The sequence below is a fragment of the Bombina bombina genome, chromosome 2, assembly GCF_027579735.1.
Source record: "Bombina bombina isolate aBomBom1 chromosome 2, aBomBom1.pri, whole genome shotgun sequence".
NCBI lineage: Eukaryota > Metazoa > Chordata > Amphibia > Anura > Bombinatoridae > Bombina > Bombina bombina.
This window is the reverse complement of record NC_069500.1, coordinates 58,563,521-58,578,296: the sequence shown is the minus strand read 5'-3', so window position 1 is coordinate 58,578,296 and position 14,776 is coordinate 58,563,521. Positions and strand designations below refer to the sequence as shown.

The 14,776-nt window shown below is 42.6% G+C and overlaps 1 protein-coding gene across 1 annotated transcript in view; it reads left to right on the top strand.

The window, feature by feature from the left end:
• EPG5 (ectopic P-granules 5 autophagy tethering factor) overlaps positions 1–14,776 on the top strand; it is a 404,912-nt gene that overhangs the window by 236,086 nt on the left and 154,050 nt on the right. The window contains 1 exon segment of the mRNA XM_053701063.1: positions 9,998–10,140. Coding sequence (XP_053557038.1) covers positions 9,998–10,140 — 143 coding nt within the window.

Here is a 14,776-nt window from a genome sequence, read left to right as displayed (position 1 = left end):
CCCAAGGCAACCTGGAAACCTTACTAGGGCTGGAATAGGGGTAAACAGGCCAAAAAGCCTGCAGCTGCCACCAAGACAGCATGAAGGGGTAGCCTCTAATCCGGGACCGGATCTAGTAGGGGGCAGACTCTCTCTCTTCGCTCAGGCCTGGGCAAGAGATGTACACGATCCTTGGGCATTAGAGATTGTATCCCAGGGATATCTTCTAGAATTCAAGGACTCTCCTTCAAGGGGAAGGTTCCACATTTCTCATCTGTCTACAGATCAGACAAAGAAAGAGGCGTTCTTACGCTGTGTAGAAGATCTACATACAATGGGAGTGATCCACCCAGTTCCAATTGCAGAACAAGGGTTGGGTTTTTACTCAAACCTGTTTGTGGTTCCCAAAAAAGAGGGAACATTCAGACCCATCCTGGATCTAAAAATTCTAAACAGATTCCTCAGAGTCCCATCATTCAAAATGGAGACCATTCGAACAATCTTACCAATGATCCAGGAATATATGACTACCGTGGATCTAAAGGATGCATACCTACACATTCCTATCCACAAAGATCATCACCAGTTTCTCAGGTTTGCTTTTCTGGACAAGCATTACCAGTTTGCGGCTCTTCCCTTCGGCTTAGCCACTGCTCCCAGAATTTTCACAAAGGTGCTAGGGTCCCTTCTGGCGGTTCTAAGACCACGGGGCATAGCAGTGGCGCCTTACCTAGACGACATCTTAATTCAGGCGCCGTCTTTCCAAAGAGCCAAGTCTCACACGGAGATTGTATTGGCCTTTCTGAGGTCTCATGGGTGGAAGGTGAACATCAAAAAGAGTTCCCTTTCCCCTCTCACAAGGGTTCCCTTCCTAGGGACTCTAATATACTCGGTAGAAATGAAAATATTTCTGACGGAGGTCAGAAAATTAAAACTTAACTACTTTCCGAGCTCTTCATTCCATTCCCCGGCCATCTGTAGTTCAGTGCATGGAGACAATTGGATTAATGGTAGCAGCAATGGACATAGTCCCTTTTGCTCGGATACACCTCAGACCACTGCAACTATGCATTCTCAAACAGTGGAATGGGGATTATGCAGATTTGTCTCCTCAAATTCAGTTGGACCAGGAGACCAGAGATTCTCTTCTCTGGTGGTTGTCTCAGGATCACCTGTCTCAGGGAATATGTTTCCGCAGGCCAGAGTGGATCATTGTAACGACCGACGCCAGTCTGTTAGGCTGGGGTGCGGTCTGGGACTCCCTGAAAGCTCAGGGCTGATGGTCTCGGAAAGAAATTCTTCTCCCGATAAACATTTTGGAACTGAGGTCGATATTCAATGCTCTTCAGGCATGGCCTCAACTAGCTGCGGCCAAATTCATCAGATTTCAGTCGGACAACATCACGACTGTAGCTTACGTCAATCATCAGGGGGGAACAAAGAGTTCCCTAGCGATGACGGAAGTAACCAAAATAATCAGGTGGGCAGAGGATCACTCCTGCCATCTCTCAGCAATTCACATCCCATGAGTAGACAACTGGGAGGCGGATTTTCTAAGTCGTTAGACTTTTCATCCGGGGGAGTGGGAATTCCACCCGGAGGTATTTGCCCAGCTGACTCAGCTATGGGGCACTCCAGAGTTGGATCTGATGGCGTCCCGTCAGAATACCAAACACCCTTTCTACGGGTCCAGGTCCCGGGATCCCCAGGCGGTATTGATAGATGCTCTAGCAGCGCCTTGGTCCTTCAATCTGGCTTATGCCTTTCCACCGTTTCCTCTTCTCCCTCGTCTGGTCGCCAGAATCAAGCAGGAGAAGGCTTCGGTGATTCTGATAGCGCCTGCGTGGCCATGCAGGACTTGGTATGCAGACCTAGTGGACATGTCATCTGTCCCACCATGGACACTGCCAATGAGGCAGGATCTTCTAATACAGGGTCCGTTCAAGCATCCAAATCTAATTTCTCTGCGTCTGACTGCTTGGAGATTGAACACTTAATTCTATCAAATCGTGGTTTCTCTGAGTCAGTTATAGATACTCTGATTCAGGTTAGAAAGCCTGTCACCAGGAAAATCTACCATAAGATATGGCGGAAATATCTTTGTTGGTGTGAATCCAAGGGTTACTCATGGAGTAAGATTAGGATTCCCAGGATATTGTCTTTCCTCCAAGAAGGATTGGAGAAAGGATTGTCAGCTAGTTCCTTAAAAGGACAGATATCTGCTCTATCTATCCTTTTACACAAGCGTCTGCAGAGGTACCAGACGTTCAAGCGTTTACTCAGGCTTTAGTCAGAATCAAGCCTGTTAATAAACCCATGGCTCCGCCATGGAGTCTAAATCTAGTTCTTTCAGTTCTTCAAGGGGTTCCGTTTGAACCTTTACATTCCATAGATATTAAGTTGTTATCTTGGAAAGTTTTGTTTTTGGTAGCTATCTCTTCTGCTCGGAGAGTCTCAGAATTATCTGCCTTACAGTGTGATTCACCTTACCTGGTGTTCCATGCAGATAAGGTAGTTTTGCGTACCAAACCTGGTTTTCTTCCTAAAGTTGTTTCTAACAAGAATATTAACCAGGAAATAGTTGTTCCTTCTCTGTGTCCTAATCCTTCTTCGAAGAAGGAACGTCTGTTACACAATCTTGATGTAGTTCGTGCTTTAAAGTTCTATTTACAAGCAACTAAGGATTTCAGACAAACATCTTCCTTGTTTCTATTCTGGTAAGAGGAGAGGTCAGAAAGCGACTGCTACCTCTTTCCTTTTGGCTGAAAAGCATCATCAGTTTGGCCTATGAGACTGCTGGCCAGCAGCCTCCTGAAACTATTACTGCTCATTCTACCAGAGCAGTGGCTTCCACATGGGCTTCCACATGGGCTTTTAAAAATGAGGCTTCTGTTGAACAGATTTGTAAGGCAGCGACTTGGTCTTCACTGCATACTTTTGCCAAATTTTACAAATTCGATACTTTTGCTTCTTCGGAGGCTATTTTTGGGAGAAAGGTTTTGCAAGCAGTGGTGCCTTCCGTTTAAGGTACCTGTCTTGTTCCCTCCCTTCATCCGTGTCCTAAAGCTTTGGTATTGGTATCCCACAAGTAAAGGATGAATCCGTGGACTGGATACACCTTACAAGAGAAAACAGAATTTATGCTTACCTGATAAATTACTTTCTCTTGTGGTGTATTCAGTCCACGGCCCGCCCTGGCAATTGAGTCAGGTAAAAAATTTTTTGTTTAAACTACAGTCACCACTGCAGCCTATGGTTTCTCTTTTTTCTTCCTAACCTTTGGTCGAATGACTGGGGGGTGGAGCTAGAGGGGGAGCTATATGGACAGCTCTGCTGTGTGCTCTCTTTGCCACATCCTGTAGGGAAGGAGAATATCCCACAAGTAAAGGATGAATCCGTGGACTGGATACACCACAAGAGAAAGTAATTTATCAGGTAAGCATAAATTCTGTTTTTCATATTGGCAAGAGTCCATGAGACCCACCCTTTTTATGATGGTTATGATTTTTTTTTTGTATAAAGCACAATTATTTCCAAATTCCTTTGTTGATGCTTTTTACTCCTTTCTTTATCACCCCACTACTTAGCTATTCATTAAACTGAATTGTGAGTGTGGTGAGGGGTGTATTTATAGGAATTTTGAGGTTTGGGAAACTTTGCCCCTCCTGGTAGGATTGTATATCCCATACGTCACTAGCTCATGGACTCTTGCCAATATTTGTAGAGTGCCAACAGATTTAGGATGTACTGTCAGCCAATGAGCATTAATAGGAAGCACATAATTGATACAGCTGTATTACTTTCAGATTAAATTTGAACAATGTTTTCTTCATATTTTCCCTTATTGGGATCATCCCACATATTTTGAATGCTGATAATTACTGATATGCTTAGGAATTGAAATTACTAAAATGATAAAAATAAAGTCAAAATTAAACTTTCATAATTCAGATTGATCATTTAATTTTAAGACACTTTTTAAATTCACTAATATTTTCAAATTCACTTTGTACTTTTAGTATGCTTTGTATAAAAAAAAAAAAGTGCCAGTTCACCACTGGGAGCTAACTGGTGATTGGTGAATACACATATTTGTCTTATGTCATTGGCTTACCAGATTTATTCAGCTAACTCCCCATAGTGCATTGCTGCTCTGTAGCATACTGTAACTATGTGTTTAACCCTTTAATACATAGTTATATACATGCAACAGTGCAATAATAAAATGCTGTTTCTTCTATAAAGGTAAGACGAGTCCACGGATTCATCCTTTAATTGTGGGATATTATCCTCCTGCTAACAGGAAGTGGCAAAGAGCACCACAGCAGAGCGCTCCTCCCTTAGCTCCACCCCCCAGTCATTCTCTTTGCCTACTCTAAGTACTAGGAAGGGTAATGTGAAAGACGTGATAAAATATTAGTTTTTAATTTCTTCAAGCAAGAGTTTTTTATTTTATATGGTACCGGTGTGTACTATTTACTCTTAGGCAGCAGATGGATGAAGACTTCTGCCTGGACGCTGATGATCTTAGCATTTGTCAGTAAGATCCAGTGCAGTTCCCACAGAGGCTGAGGGGTACAAGAAACTTCAGTGTGACGAACATTTTCATGCTATATAGCAGTGAGGTATGTTCAGTCATATTTTTCTGGAGAGACTGTGTATTTCAGAAAGGCTGACATTATACCCAGGAGGGTAAGGGTAAGCAGTAATCCTAAAGCTAAAAGAAGGGCATTACTTAGCTTGCATATGTGGCCAATTACAAATATGGTTGACACTGAATTACAAATGTTTGGGAGCAAACATTTTTTGACTTGGGAGTGCTTTAACGTTTTTGTGGGCAATAACGTTTTGGGCAGCTTTATTAAGGGCACACATGGTTTAACTTTTGGGTCTCAGAACCCACATGGCTAGTTATAACCGCTCTGGTGCGGTTCTGTAAGGCTATGGAGACATTGAGTGAGATGGGCGGGGCCTATTTTCGCGCCTTAGATGCGCAGTTAGTTTGATCAGCAAGCTCTAACTCCTGAGGGCCCTGGTGTATGTTTTGGGCCAAATCGAAGCTTTTACCCCACATTTTCGATCCCTGAGGGCAGGTAGGGCGACAACAGGGCTGTGGCAAGGTGCTGAGAGGTTTTTTTTTTTTTTTTTCCGGATCTGGGTCTATTTTAGATCCAGTTTTCAAATTAAGGGGTTAATTGTTAAAATTTTTGTTGTGCAATCTTAACTACCTATATTGTGTCTACATACAAAATTCTGAAAAATTTGGTGCATGTTTAGGCTGTTTTGCAGAACGTGTATGCTTTTTTTCCTCTTAAAGGCGCAGTACTGTTTTTTAAGATTGTTATTTTTTTCACTAAATAAAGTGTTTTCATGCTTGTTTGTAGTCATTACTAGCCTGTTCAACATGTCTGACATTGAGAAAAGTCGATGTTCAATATGTTTAGAAGCCATTGTGCAACCTCCACTTAGAATGTGTCCCCCATGCACTGAAAGGTCAATAAATTGTAAAGAACATATTTTAGCTACTAAAGTGTAACAACCGTTAACCCCCACACAATCGACGCCAAGTACTTCTAGTGCGTGTAATATCTTTCACCCTGCAAGATATGGCCGCAGTTATGAATACTACCCTCACAGAGGTTTTATCTAAGCTGCCTGGGTTGCAGGGGAAGCGCAGTAGGTCTGGTGTGAGAACAAACGCTGAGCCCTCTGACGCTTTATTAGCCATATCCGATGTACCCTCACAATGTTCTGAAGTGAGGGATTTGCTGGCTGAGGGAGAGATTTCTGATTCAGGAAATATGTTCCCTCAGACAGATTCAGATATGTCGGCTTTTAAATTTAAATTAGAACACCTCCGCTTATTGCTCAGGGAAGTTTTAGCGACTCTGGATGATTGTGACCCTATTGTAGTTCCAGAGAAATTGTGTAAAATGGACAGATTCCTAGAGGTTCCTGCCTACACTGATGTTTTTCTGGTCCCTAAGAGGGTTTCGGAAATTGTTACTAAGGAGTGGGATAGACCAGGTATTCCGTTCGCTCCCCCTCCTACTTTTAAGAAAATGTTTCCCATATCTGACGCCGTGCGGGAGTCGTGGCAGACGGTCCCTAAGGTGGAGGGAGCTATTTCTACCCTGGCTAAGCATACAACTATACCTATCGAGGAGAGTTGTGCTTTCAAAGATCCTATGGATAAAAATTTATAGGGTGTTCTGAAGAAAATATTTGTTCACCAAGGTTTTCTTCTCCAACCTATAGCGTGCATTGTTCCTGTAACTACTGTAGCGTCCTTTTGGTTTGAGGCTCTGGAAGAGGCTCTTCAGGTTGAGACCCCATTAGATGATATTCTGGACATAATTAGGGCTCTCAAGCTAGCTAATTCTTTCATTACAGATGCCGCTTTTTAATTGGCTAAATTAGCGGCGAAGAATTCAGGTTTTGCCATTTTAGCGCGTAGAGCGTTATGGCTTAAGTCCTGGTCTGCTGATGTGTCATCAAAAGCTAAGCTTTTAGCCATCCCTTTCAAGGGTAAGACCCTATTCGGGCCTGGACTGAAAGATATCATTTCAGACATCACTGGAGGGAAAGGCCATGCCCTTCCTCAGGATAAGACGAATAAGATGAGGACCAAACAAAATAATTTTCATTCCTTTCGGAACTTCAAAGGTGGTCCCTCTACCTCTTCCCCTGTCGCAAAGCAAGAGGGGAATTTTGCTCAGTCCAAGTCAGTATGGAGACCGAACCAGACTTGGAACAAGGGTAAACAGGCCAAGGAGCCCGCTGCTGCCACCAAGACAGCATGAAGGGGTAGCCCCCATCGGGACCAGATCTAGTAGGGGGCAGACTTTCTTTCTTCGCTCAAGCTTGGGCAAGAGACGTTCAGGACTCCTGGGCTTTAGAAATAGTAACCCAGGGGTATCTTCTGGATTTCAAAGATTCTCCCCCAAGGGGGAGATTCCATCTTTCTCAATTGTCTGTAAACCAGACAAAAAGAGAGGCGTTCTTACGCTGTGTAGAAGACCTATATACCATGGGAGTGATCTGCCCAGTTCCAAAAACAGAACAGGGGCAGGGGTTCTACTCTAATATGTTTGTGGTTCCCAAAAAAGAGGGAACCTTCAGACCAATTTTGGATCTCAAGATCCTAAACAAATTTCTCAGGGTCCCATCCTTCAAGATGGAGACCATTCGGACTATTTTGCCAATGATCCAGGAGGGTCAATATATGACCAGCGTGGACTTAAAGGATAGGTATCTACACATTCCTATCCACAAAGATCATCACCAGTTCCTCAGGTTCGCCTTTCTGGACAAGCATTACCAGTTTGTGGCTCTTCCCTTCGGGTTGGCCACAGCTCCCAGAATTTTCACAAAGGTCCTAGGGTCCCTTCTGGCGGTTCTAAGGCAGCGGGGCATAGCTGTGGCGCCTTATCTGGACAATATCTTAATCCAGGCGTCAACTTTCCAACTAGCCAAGTCTCACTGATAGATTCGGTGGATATGAAAATTTTTCTGACGGAGGTCAGGAAATCAAAAATTTTATCCATCTGCCGAGCTCTTCATTCCATTCCCCGCCCGTCAGTGGCTCAGTGTATGGAGGTAATCGGCTTAATGGTAGTGGCAATGGACATAGTTCCGTTTGCTCGCTTGCATCTCAGACCACTGCAACTTTGCATGCTCAAACAGTGGAATGGGGATTATGCAGATTTATCTCCTCAGATACATCTGGACCAAGAGACCAGAGACTCTCTTCTTTGGTGGTTGTCACAGGATCATCTGTCCAAGGGAATGTGTTTCCGCAGGCCAGCGTGGGTCATAGTGACGATGGACGCCAGCCTATTGGGCTGGGGTGCAGTCTGGAATTCCCTGAAAGCACAGGGATTGTGGACTCAGGAGGAGGCTCTCCTCCGGATAAATATTCTAGAACTGAGAGCGATATTCAACGCGCTTCAGGTGTGGCCTCAGCTGGCGCCGGCCAGATTCATAAGATTCCAGTCGGACAATATCATGACTGTAGCATATATCAATCATCAGGGGGGAACAAAGAGTTCTCTAGCGATGATAGAGGTTATCAAAATAATTCAATGGGCAGAGACTCACTCTTGCCATCTATCAGCAATCTATATCCCAGGAGTGGAGAACTGGGAAGCGGATTTTCTAAGTCGTCAGACTTTTCATCCGGAGGAGTGGGAACTCCATCCGGATGTGTTTGCTCAATTGATTCAGCAATGGGGCACTGATGGCGTCTCGTCAGAATGCCAAACTTCCTTGATACGGGTCCAGGTCAAGGGATCCTCAGGCAGTACTGATAGATGCTCTAGCAGTACCCTGGTCGTTCAACCTGGCTTATGTGTTTCCACCATTTCCTCTCCTTCCTCGTTTGATTGCCAGAATCAAACAGGAGAGAGCTTCAGTGATTTTGATAGCACCTGCGTGGCCACGCAGGACTTGGTATGCAGACCTGGTGGACATGTCATCTCTTCCACCATGGACTCTGCCACTGAGACAGGACCTTCTGATTCAAGGTCCGTTCCAGCATCAAAATCTAGTTTCTCTGCGGCTGACTGCTTGGAGATTGAACGCTTGATCTTATCCAAGCGGGGGTTCTCTGAGTCGGTCATAGATACCTTGATTCAGACTCGAAAGCCTGTCACCAGGAGAATTTATCATAAGATATGGTGTAAATATCTTTATTGGTGCGGATCCAAATGCTACTCATGGAGTAAGATCAGGATTCCTAGGATTTTGTCCTTTCTCCAATAAGGATTGGAGAAGGGGCTATCAGCTAGTTCCTTAAAGGGACAGATATCTGCTTTATCAATTCTACTGCACAAATGTCTGGCAGATGTTCCAGACGTTCAGTTGTTCTGTCAGGCTTTAGTTAGAACCAAGCCTGTGTTTAAACCTGTTGCTCCGCCATGGAGTTTGAATTTAGTTTTTAAGGTTCTTCAAGGGGTTCCGTTTGAACCTATGCATTACATAGATATTAAGCTTCTATCTTGGAAAGTTCTGTTTTTAGTTGCTATCTCTTCGGCTCGAAGAGTTTCTGAACTATCTGCATTGCAATGCGACTCGCCTTATCTTGTTTTCCATGCTGATAAGGTGGTTTTGCGTACCAAACCTGGATTCCTTCTTAAGGTTGTTTCTAATAAGAATATTAATAAGGAAATTGTTGTTCCTTCTATGTGTCCTAATCCTTCCTCTAAGAAGGAGCGTCTATTGCACAACTTGGACGTGGTTCGTGCTTTAAAGTTTTACTTGCAAGCGACCAAAGATTTCCGTCAAACATCTTCATTGTTTGTTGTCTAATCTGGAAAATGTAGAGGTCAAAAAGCTACGGCTACCTCTCTTGCCTTTTTGGCTGAAAAGCATCATCCGTTTGGCATACGAGACTGCTGGACAGCAGCCTCCTGAAAGAATTACAGCTCACTCTACTAGAGCGGTGGCTTCCACATGGGCTTTTAAAAATGATGCTTCTGTTGAACAGATTTGTAAGGCTGCGACTTGGTCTTCGCTTCATACCTTTTCCAAATTTTCCAAATTTGATACCTTTGCTTCTTCAGAGGCTATTTTTGGGAGAAAAGTTCTTCAAGCAGTGGTGCCTTCTGTTTAACCATCTGTCTTGTCCCTCCCTTTCATCCGTGTCCTGTAGCTTTGGTATTGTATCCCACAAGTAAAGGATGAATCCGTGGACTTGTCTTACCTTTATAGAAGAAAATTAAATTTATGCTTACCCGATAAATTGATTTCTTCTATGGTAAGGCTCTGCTGTGGTGCTCTTTGCCACTTCCTGTTAGCAGGAGGATAATATCCCACAAGTAAAGGATGAATCCGTGGACTTGTCTTACCATAGAAGAAATCAGTTCATCAGGTAAGCATAAATTTAGTTTTTATATTGGAGCATTTTCTTTTTTGCACTTTTGTTTGCCGTTATGCTTGTAAGTAAGTTAGTTTCTTGTTTCATTGAGCTTGTCTTTATATGTTGGCACTAACTTGGTGTATTGGATCTCTTCCCCAGTTTGAAGGCATGCAAATGGACGAGGCAATAAGCCAGCAACTGCATATCTTGCGAAGAGAGATGAAGCAGTTACAAGCTGAAGCCACAAAGCCAACAGCACTCAATATTATAGAAACCGCCGTCCACCTGGAAAACTTTATAACGTGAGTTATCATCTAATCACAGGTGTTTGCAAATCTCCTATATCTTAATGAAATCAAGCTACAATATGTTCTGATTTTAAAGTATTCGCTGGCTTTTGTTAAAGTAAATAATTTAAATGTGTGTGTGTCCTTTATTTTATATTTGACAACTATTGAGCTGTCCTTGTAATGTCTCATTTCAGAGAAGGCGAGTTCTAGCCAATTAGATGATAGAAACATTACTGGGCGTGTTTAGGGCGCCTCAGTATTCACAATAAATCCTGCTGATGGTGCTGCATATACACTGAAGCTCTTATAGGAAATAGGATGGGTGTGCAGTTTTCATACATTATAATGGCTCAGATGATACAGTAGATGATAGTCTTTGAAAGCTTTTGCATGGGCAGGATTACTGTTTTTTTTTTGGGGGGGGGGTTGTAACTAGTTAGACTGTATTTGAAATCTTTATTTAAATAGACAAATTAACTGAAGAATGAAATATATTAAATGAAGAGATATTTTACAAGCCAACCTCTAGCCCCTGTAGTTGCAATGGTTTACTCATATGTGAGTAGTGGGAACTGTTCCGTTACTCTTGGAACCAACTTGAGAAGGAGAAAAGTCTTTATTACTGTAACTTGTGGTCTCATTTAGCCTTACAACCTTCAGGGTCTATTTGTCTCCTCTCTAATCTGTACAGCCTCAGCCTCAGCCAGTATCTCAGCACTGAATCCTCCCTTTAACCCTACAATCTTTTTACAACTGCCTGAGTCCCATACTGCAACTCCAATATGTACCACATACTATACAGTGTGTACTTAAAGCGCACCCTAGTCATAAACAACACTATTCATTTTGATCCATTTGTGTATATATATATGTGTGTGTGTGTGTGTGTGTATATATATATATATTTTATATATATAAAATGTGCTTAATAAGAACAGATTAGTTAGTATGCTATGAGACTGGTCTTTCAAAATAAGTTACATATATATATATATATATATGAACAGAAGCAGAATGCACTCCTGACCACTCTAAGTAAAGTCTTGACTACTGCAGAAAGTCAGCATATTTCAGGGAAAAAAGCGCACTCCGAAGGTCTTAATTTGAATCCCACTTTAATGTGGGAACGTTTTCGAGCCACAAAAGATCGTCATCAGACAGGCAAAATATTTCGCCTGTCTGATGACGAGCTTTTGTGGCTCGAAAACGTTCACACATTAAAGTGGGATTCAAATTAAGACCTTTGGAGTGCGCTTTTTTCTCTGGAATATATATATGTGTGTGTGTGTGTAAAATAAAATGATATTCATATACAAATGTCTCTTTAGCAGTGTAATACAATATCTGCTGCTATTATTTTCTATTACTGATACAGTATTACTTCAAATAAATAGCTTGTATTTGTGATCAGTCAATCTCAGTCCTCTCAAGGTAGTAATCCCCTGCTGGACGTTTGTTGTGGAAGTCTCTTATCAAAAGTTGTTTAAAGGGACATTATACACACATTTTTTCTTTGCATAAATGTTTTGTAGATTATCTATTTATATAGCCCATACAGTTTTTTTGTTTTTTTTAATGTATAGTTTTGCTTATTTCTCTTGTTAAGTGTAGTCAGTCCACGGGTCATCCATTACTTATGGGATTATATCTCTTCCCCAACAGGAAGTTGCAAGAGGATCACCCAAGCAGAGCTGCTATATAGCTCCTCCCCTCACATGTCATATCCAGTCATTCTCTTGCAATTCTCAACAAAGGAGGTTGTGAGAGGAGACAGGAGTAACATTCTTCAATCAAAAGTTTATTATTTTAAAATAGCACCGGAGTGTGCTGTTTGTTCTCTCAGGCAGTATTTAGAAGAAGAATCTGCCTGCGTTTTTTCTATGATCTTAGCAGACGTAACTAAGATCCACTGGCTGTTCTCGCACATTCTGAGGAGTGGGGTACTTTCAGAGAAGGGAATAGCATGCGGGGTCCCCCGCAAATGAGGTATATGCAGTAAAATATTTTCTAGGAATGGAATTGACTATGAAAACACTGCTGTTACCCATATGACGTAAGTACAGCCTTTAATGCAGTAGTAGCGACTGGTATCAGGCTGATAAATGTATGCGCAGTTGAGTTATTTTCTAGGGACTAGAATTTAACTTTAAATACTGTTAGTACTGAAATAAATGTATGAGCCTTAACTGCAGTAGAAGCGACTGGTAGCAGGCTTAGTGATAACTTTGCATAACACTGGAAAGTTGTTTTTTAAAACGTTTACTGGCATGTTATTCGTTTTGTGAGGTACTTTGGTGATAAATCTTTTTGGGCATGATTTTTTTCCACATGGCTAACGTATTGCATAGACACTGTTATATCAGGTCTCCCACTGTTGTGATATGAGTGGGAGGGACCTTTTTTTAGCGCTTTGTTGCGCAGTTAAAATTCTAGCACAGTCTTCCTGCTTCTTCCTTTTTGATCCAGGACGTCTCCAGAGAGCTCAGGGGTCTTCAAAATTCATTTTTGAGGGAGGTAATCAGTCACAGCAGACCTGTAACAGTGTGACTGTGAGAAAAGCGTTAAATCTTAAATTGATTATCCGTTTTGGGTATTGAGATGTTAATCATCCTTTTGCTAATGGGTGCAATCCTCTGCTAATTTCATACATTTACTGTTTAAAATTGGTTGCTATAACCGTATTAGTTCGTTGTTATTTCAACTGTGACAGTTTTTTTTTGTGTTTTTAAAAGCGCTGCAGCGTCTTTTATATTGCTTGTAAACTTATTGAAAGAAATTTCCAAGCTTGATAGCTTCATTGCTAGTCTGTTTAAACATGTCTGACACAGATGAATCTGCTTGCTCATTATGTTTAAAGGCCAATGTGGAGCCCAATAGAAATATGTGTACCAATTGTATTGATGTTACTTTAAATAAAAGTCTGTCTTTACCGGTAAAGAAATTATCACCAGACAACGAGGGGGAAGTTATGCCGCCTAACTCTCCTCACGTGTCAGTACCTTTGCCTCCCGCTCAGGAGGTGCGTGAGATTGTGGCGCCAAGCACATCAAGGCACTTACAAATCACTTTACAAGATATGGCTAATGTTATGAAAGAAGTATTATCTAATTTGCCTGAGTTAAGAGGCAAGCGTGATAGCTGTGGGTTAAGGACAGAGCGCGCTGATGATATGAGGGCCATGTCTGACACTGCGTCACAATTTGCAGAACATGAGGACGGAGAGCTTCATTCTGTGGGTGACGGATCTGATCCAGGGAGACCGGATTCAGACATTTAAAATTTTAAATTTAAGCTTGAGAACCTCTGTGTATTACTAGGGGAGGTGTTAGCGGCTCTGAATGATTGCGACACGGTTGCAATCCCAGAGAAATTAGGTAGGCTGGATAAATACTATGCGGTACCGGTGTGTACTGACGTTTTTCCTATACCTAAAAGGCTTACAGAGATTATTAACAAGGAGTGGGATAAACCCGGTGTGCCTTTTTCCCCTCCTCCGATATTTAGAAAAATGTTCCCAATAGACACCACCACACGAGACTTATGGCAGACGGTCCCTAAGGTGGAGGGAGCAGTTTCTACTTTAGCCAAGCGTACCACTATTCCGGTGGAGGATAGTTGTGCTTTCTCAGATCCAATGGATAAAAAATTAGAAGGTTACCTTAAGAAAATGTTTGTTCAACAAGGTTTTATATTACAGCCCCTTGCATGCATTGCGCCCGTCACTGCTGCAGCGGCTTTCTGGTTTGAGTCTCTGGAAGAGGCTATTCGCACAGCACCATTGGATGAGACTTTGAACAAGCTTAAAGCCCTTAAGCTAGCTAATGCATTTGTTTCGGATGCCGTTGTGCATTTAACCAAACTAACGGCTAAGAACTCCGGATTCGCCATTCAGGCGCGCAGAGCGCTATGGCTTAAATCCTGGTCAGCAGATGTAACCTCTAAATCTAAATTGCTTAATATTCCTTTCAAAGGGCAAACCTTATTCGGGCCCGGCTTGAAGGAGATTATTGCTGACATTACTGGAGGTAAGGGTCACACCCTTCCTCAGGACAGGGCCAAATCAAAGGCCAAACAGTCTAGTTTTCGTGCCTTTCGTAATTTCAAGGCAGGAGCAGCATCAACTTCCTCCGCTCCAAAACAGGAAGGAACTGCTGCTCGTTACAGACAGGGTTGGAAAAGCAACCAGTCCTGGAACAAGGGCAAGCAGGCCAGAAAGCCTACTTCTGCCTCTAAGACAGCATGAAGAGAGGGCCCCCTATCCGGAAACGGATCTAGTGGGGGGCAGACTTTCTCTCTTCGCCCAGGCTTGGGCAAGAGATGTCCAGGATCCCTGGGCGTTGGAGATTATATCTCAGGGATACCTTCTGGACTTCAAAGCTTCAACAAGGGCAAGGATTTTACTCAAATCTGTTTGTGGTTCCCAAGAAAGAGGGAACCTTCAGACCAATCTTGGACCTAAAGATCTTAAACAAATTCCTAAGAGTTCCATCATTCAAAATGGAGACTATTCGAACCATCCTACCCATGATCCAAGAGGGTCAGTATATGACCACAGTGGACTTAAAGGATGCCTACCTTCACATACCGATTCACAAAGATCATTATCGGTACCTAAGGTTTGCCTTTCTAGACAGGCATTACCAGTTTG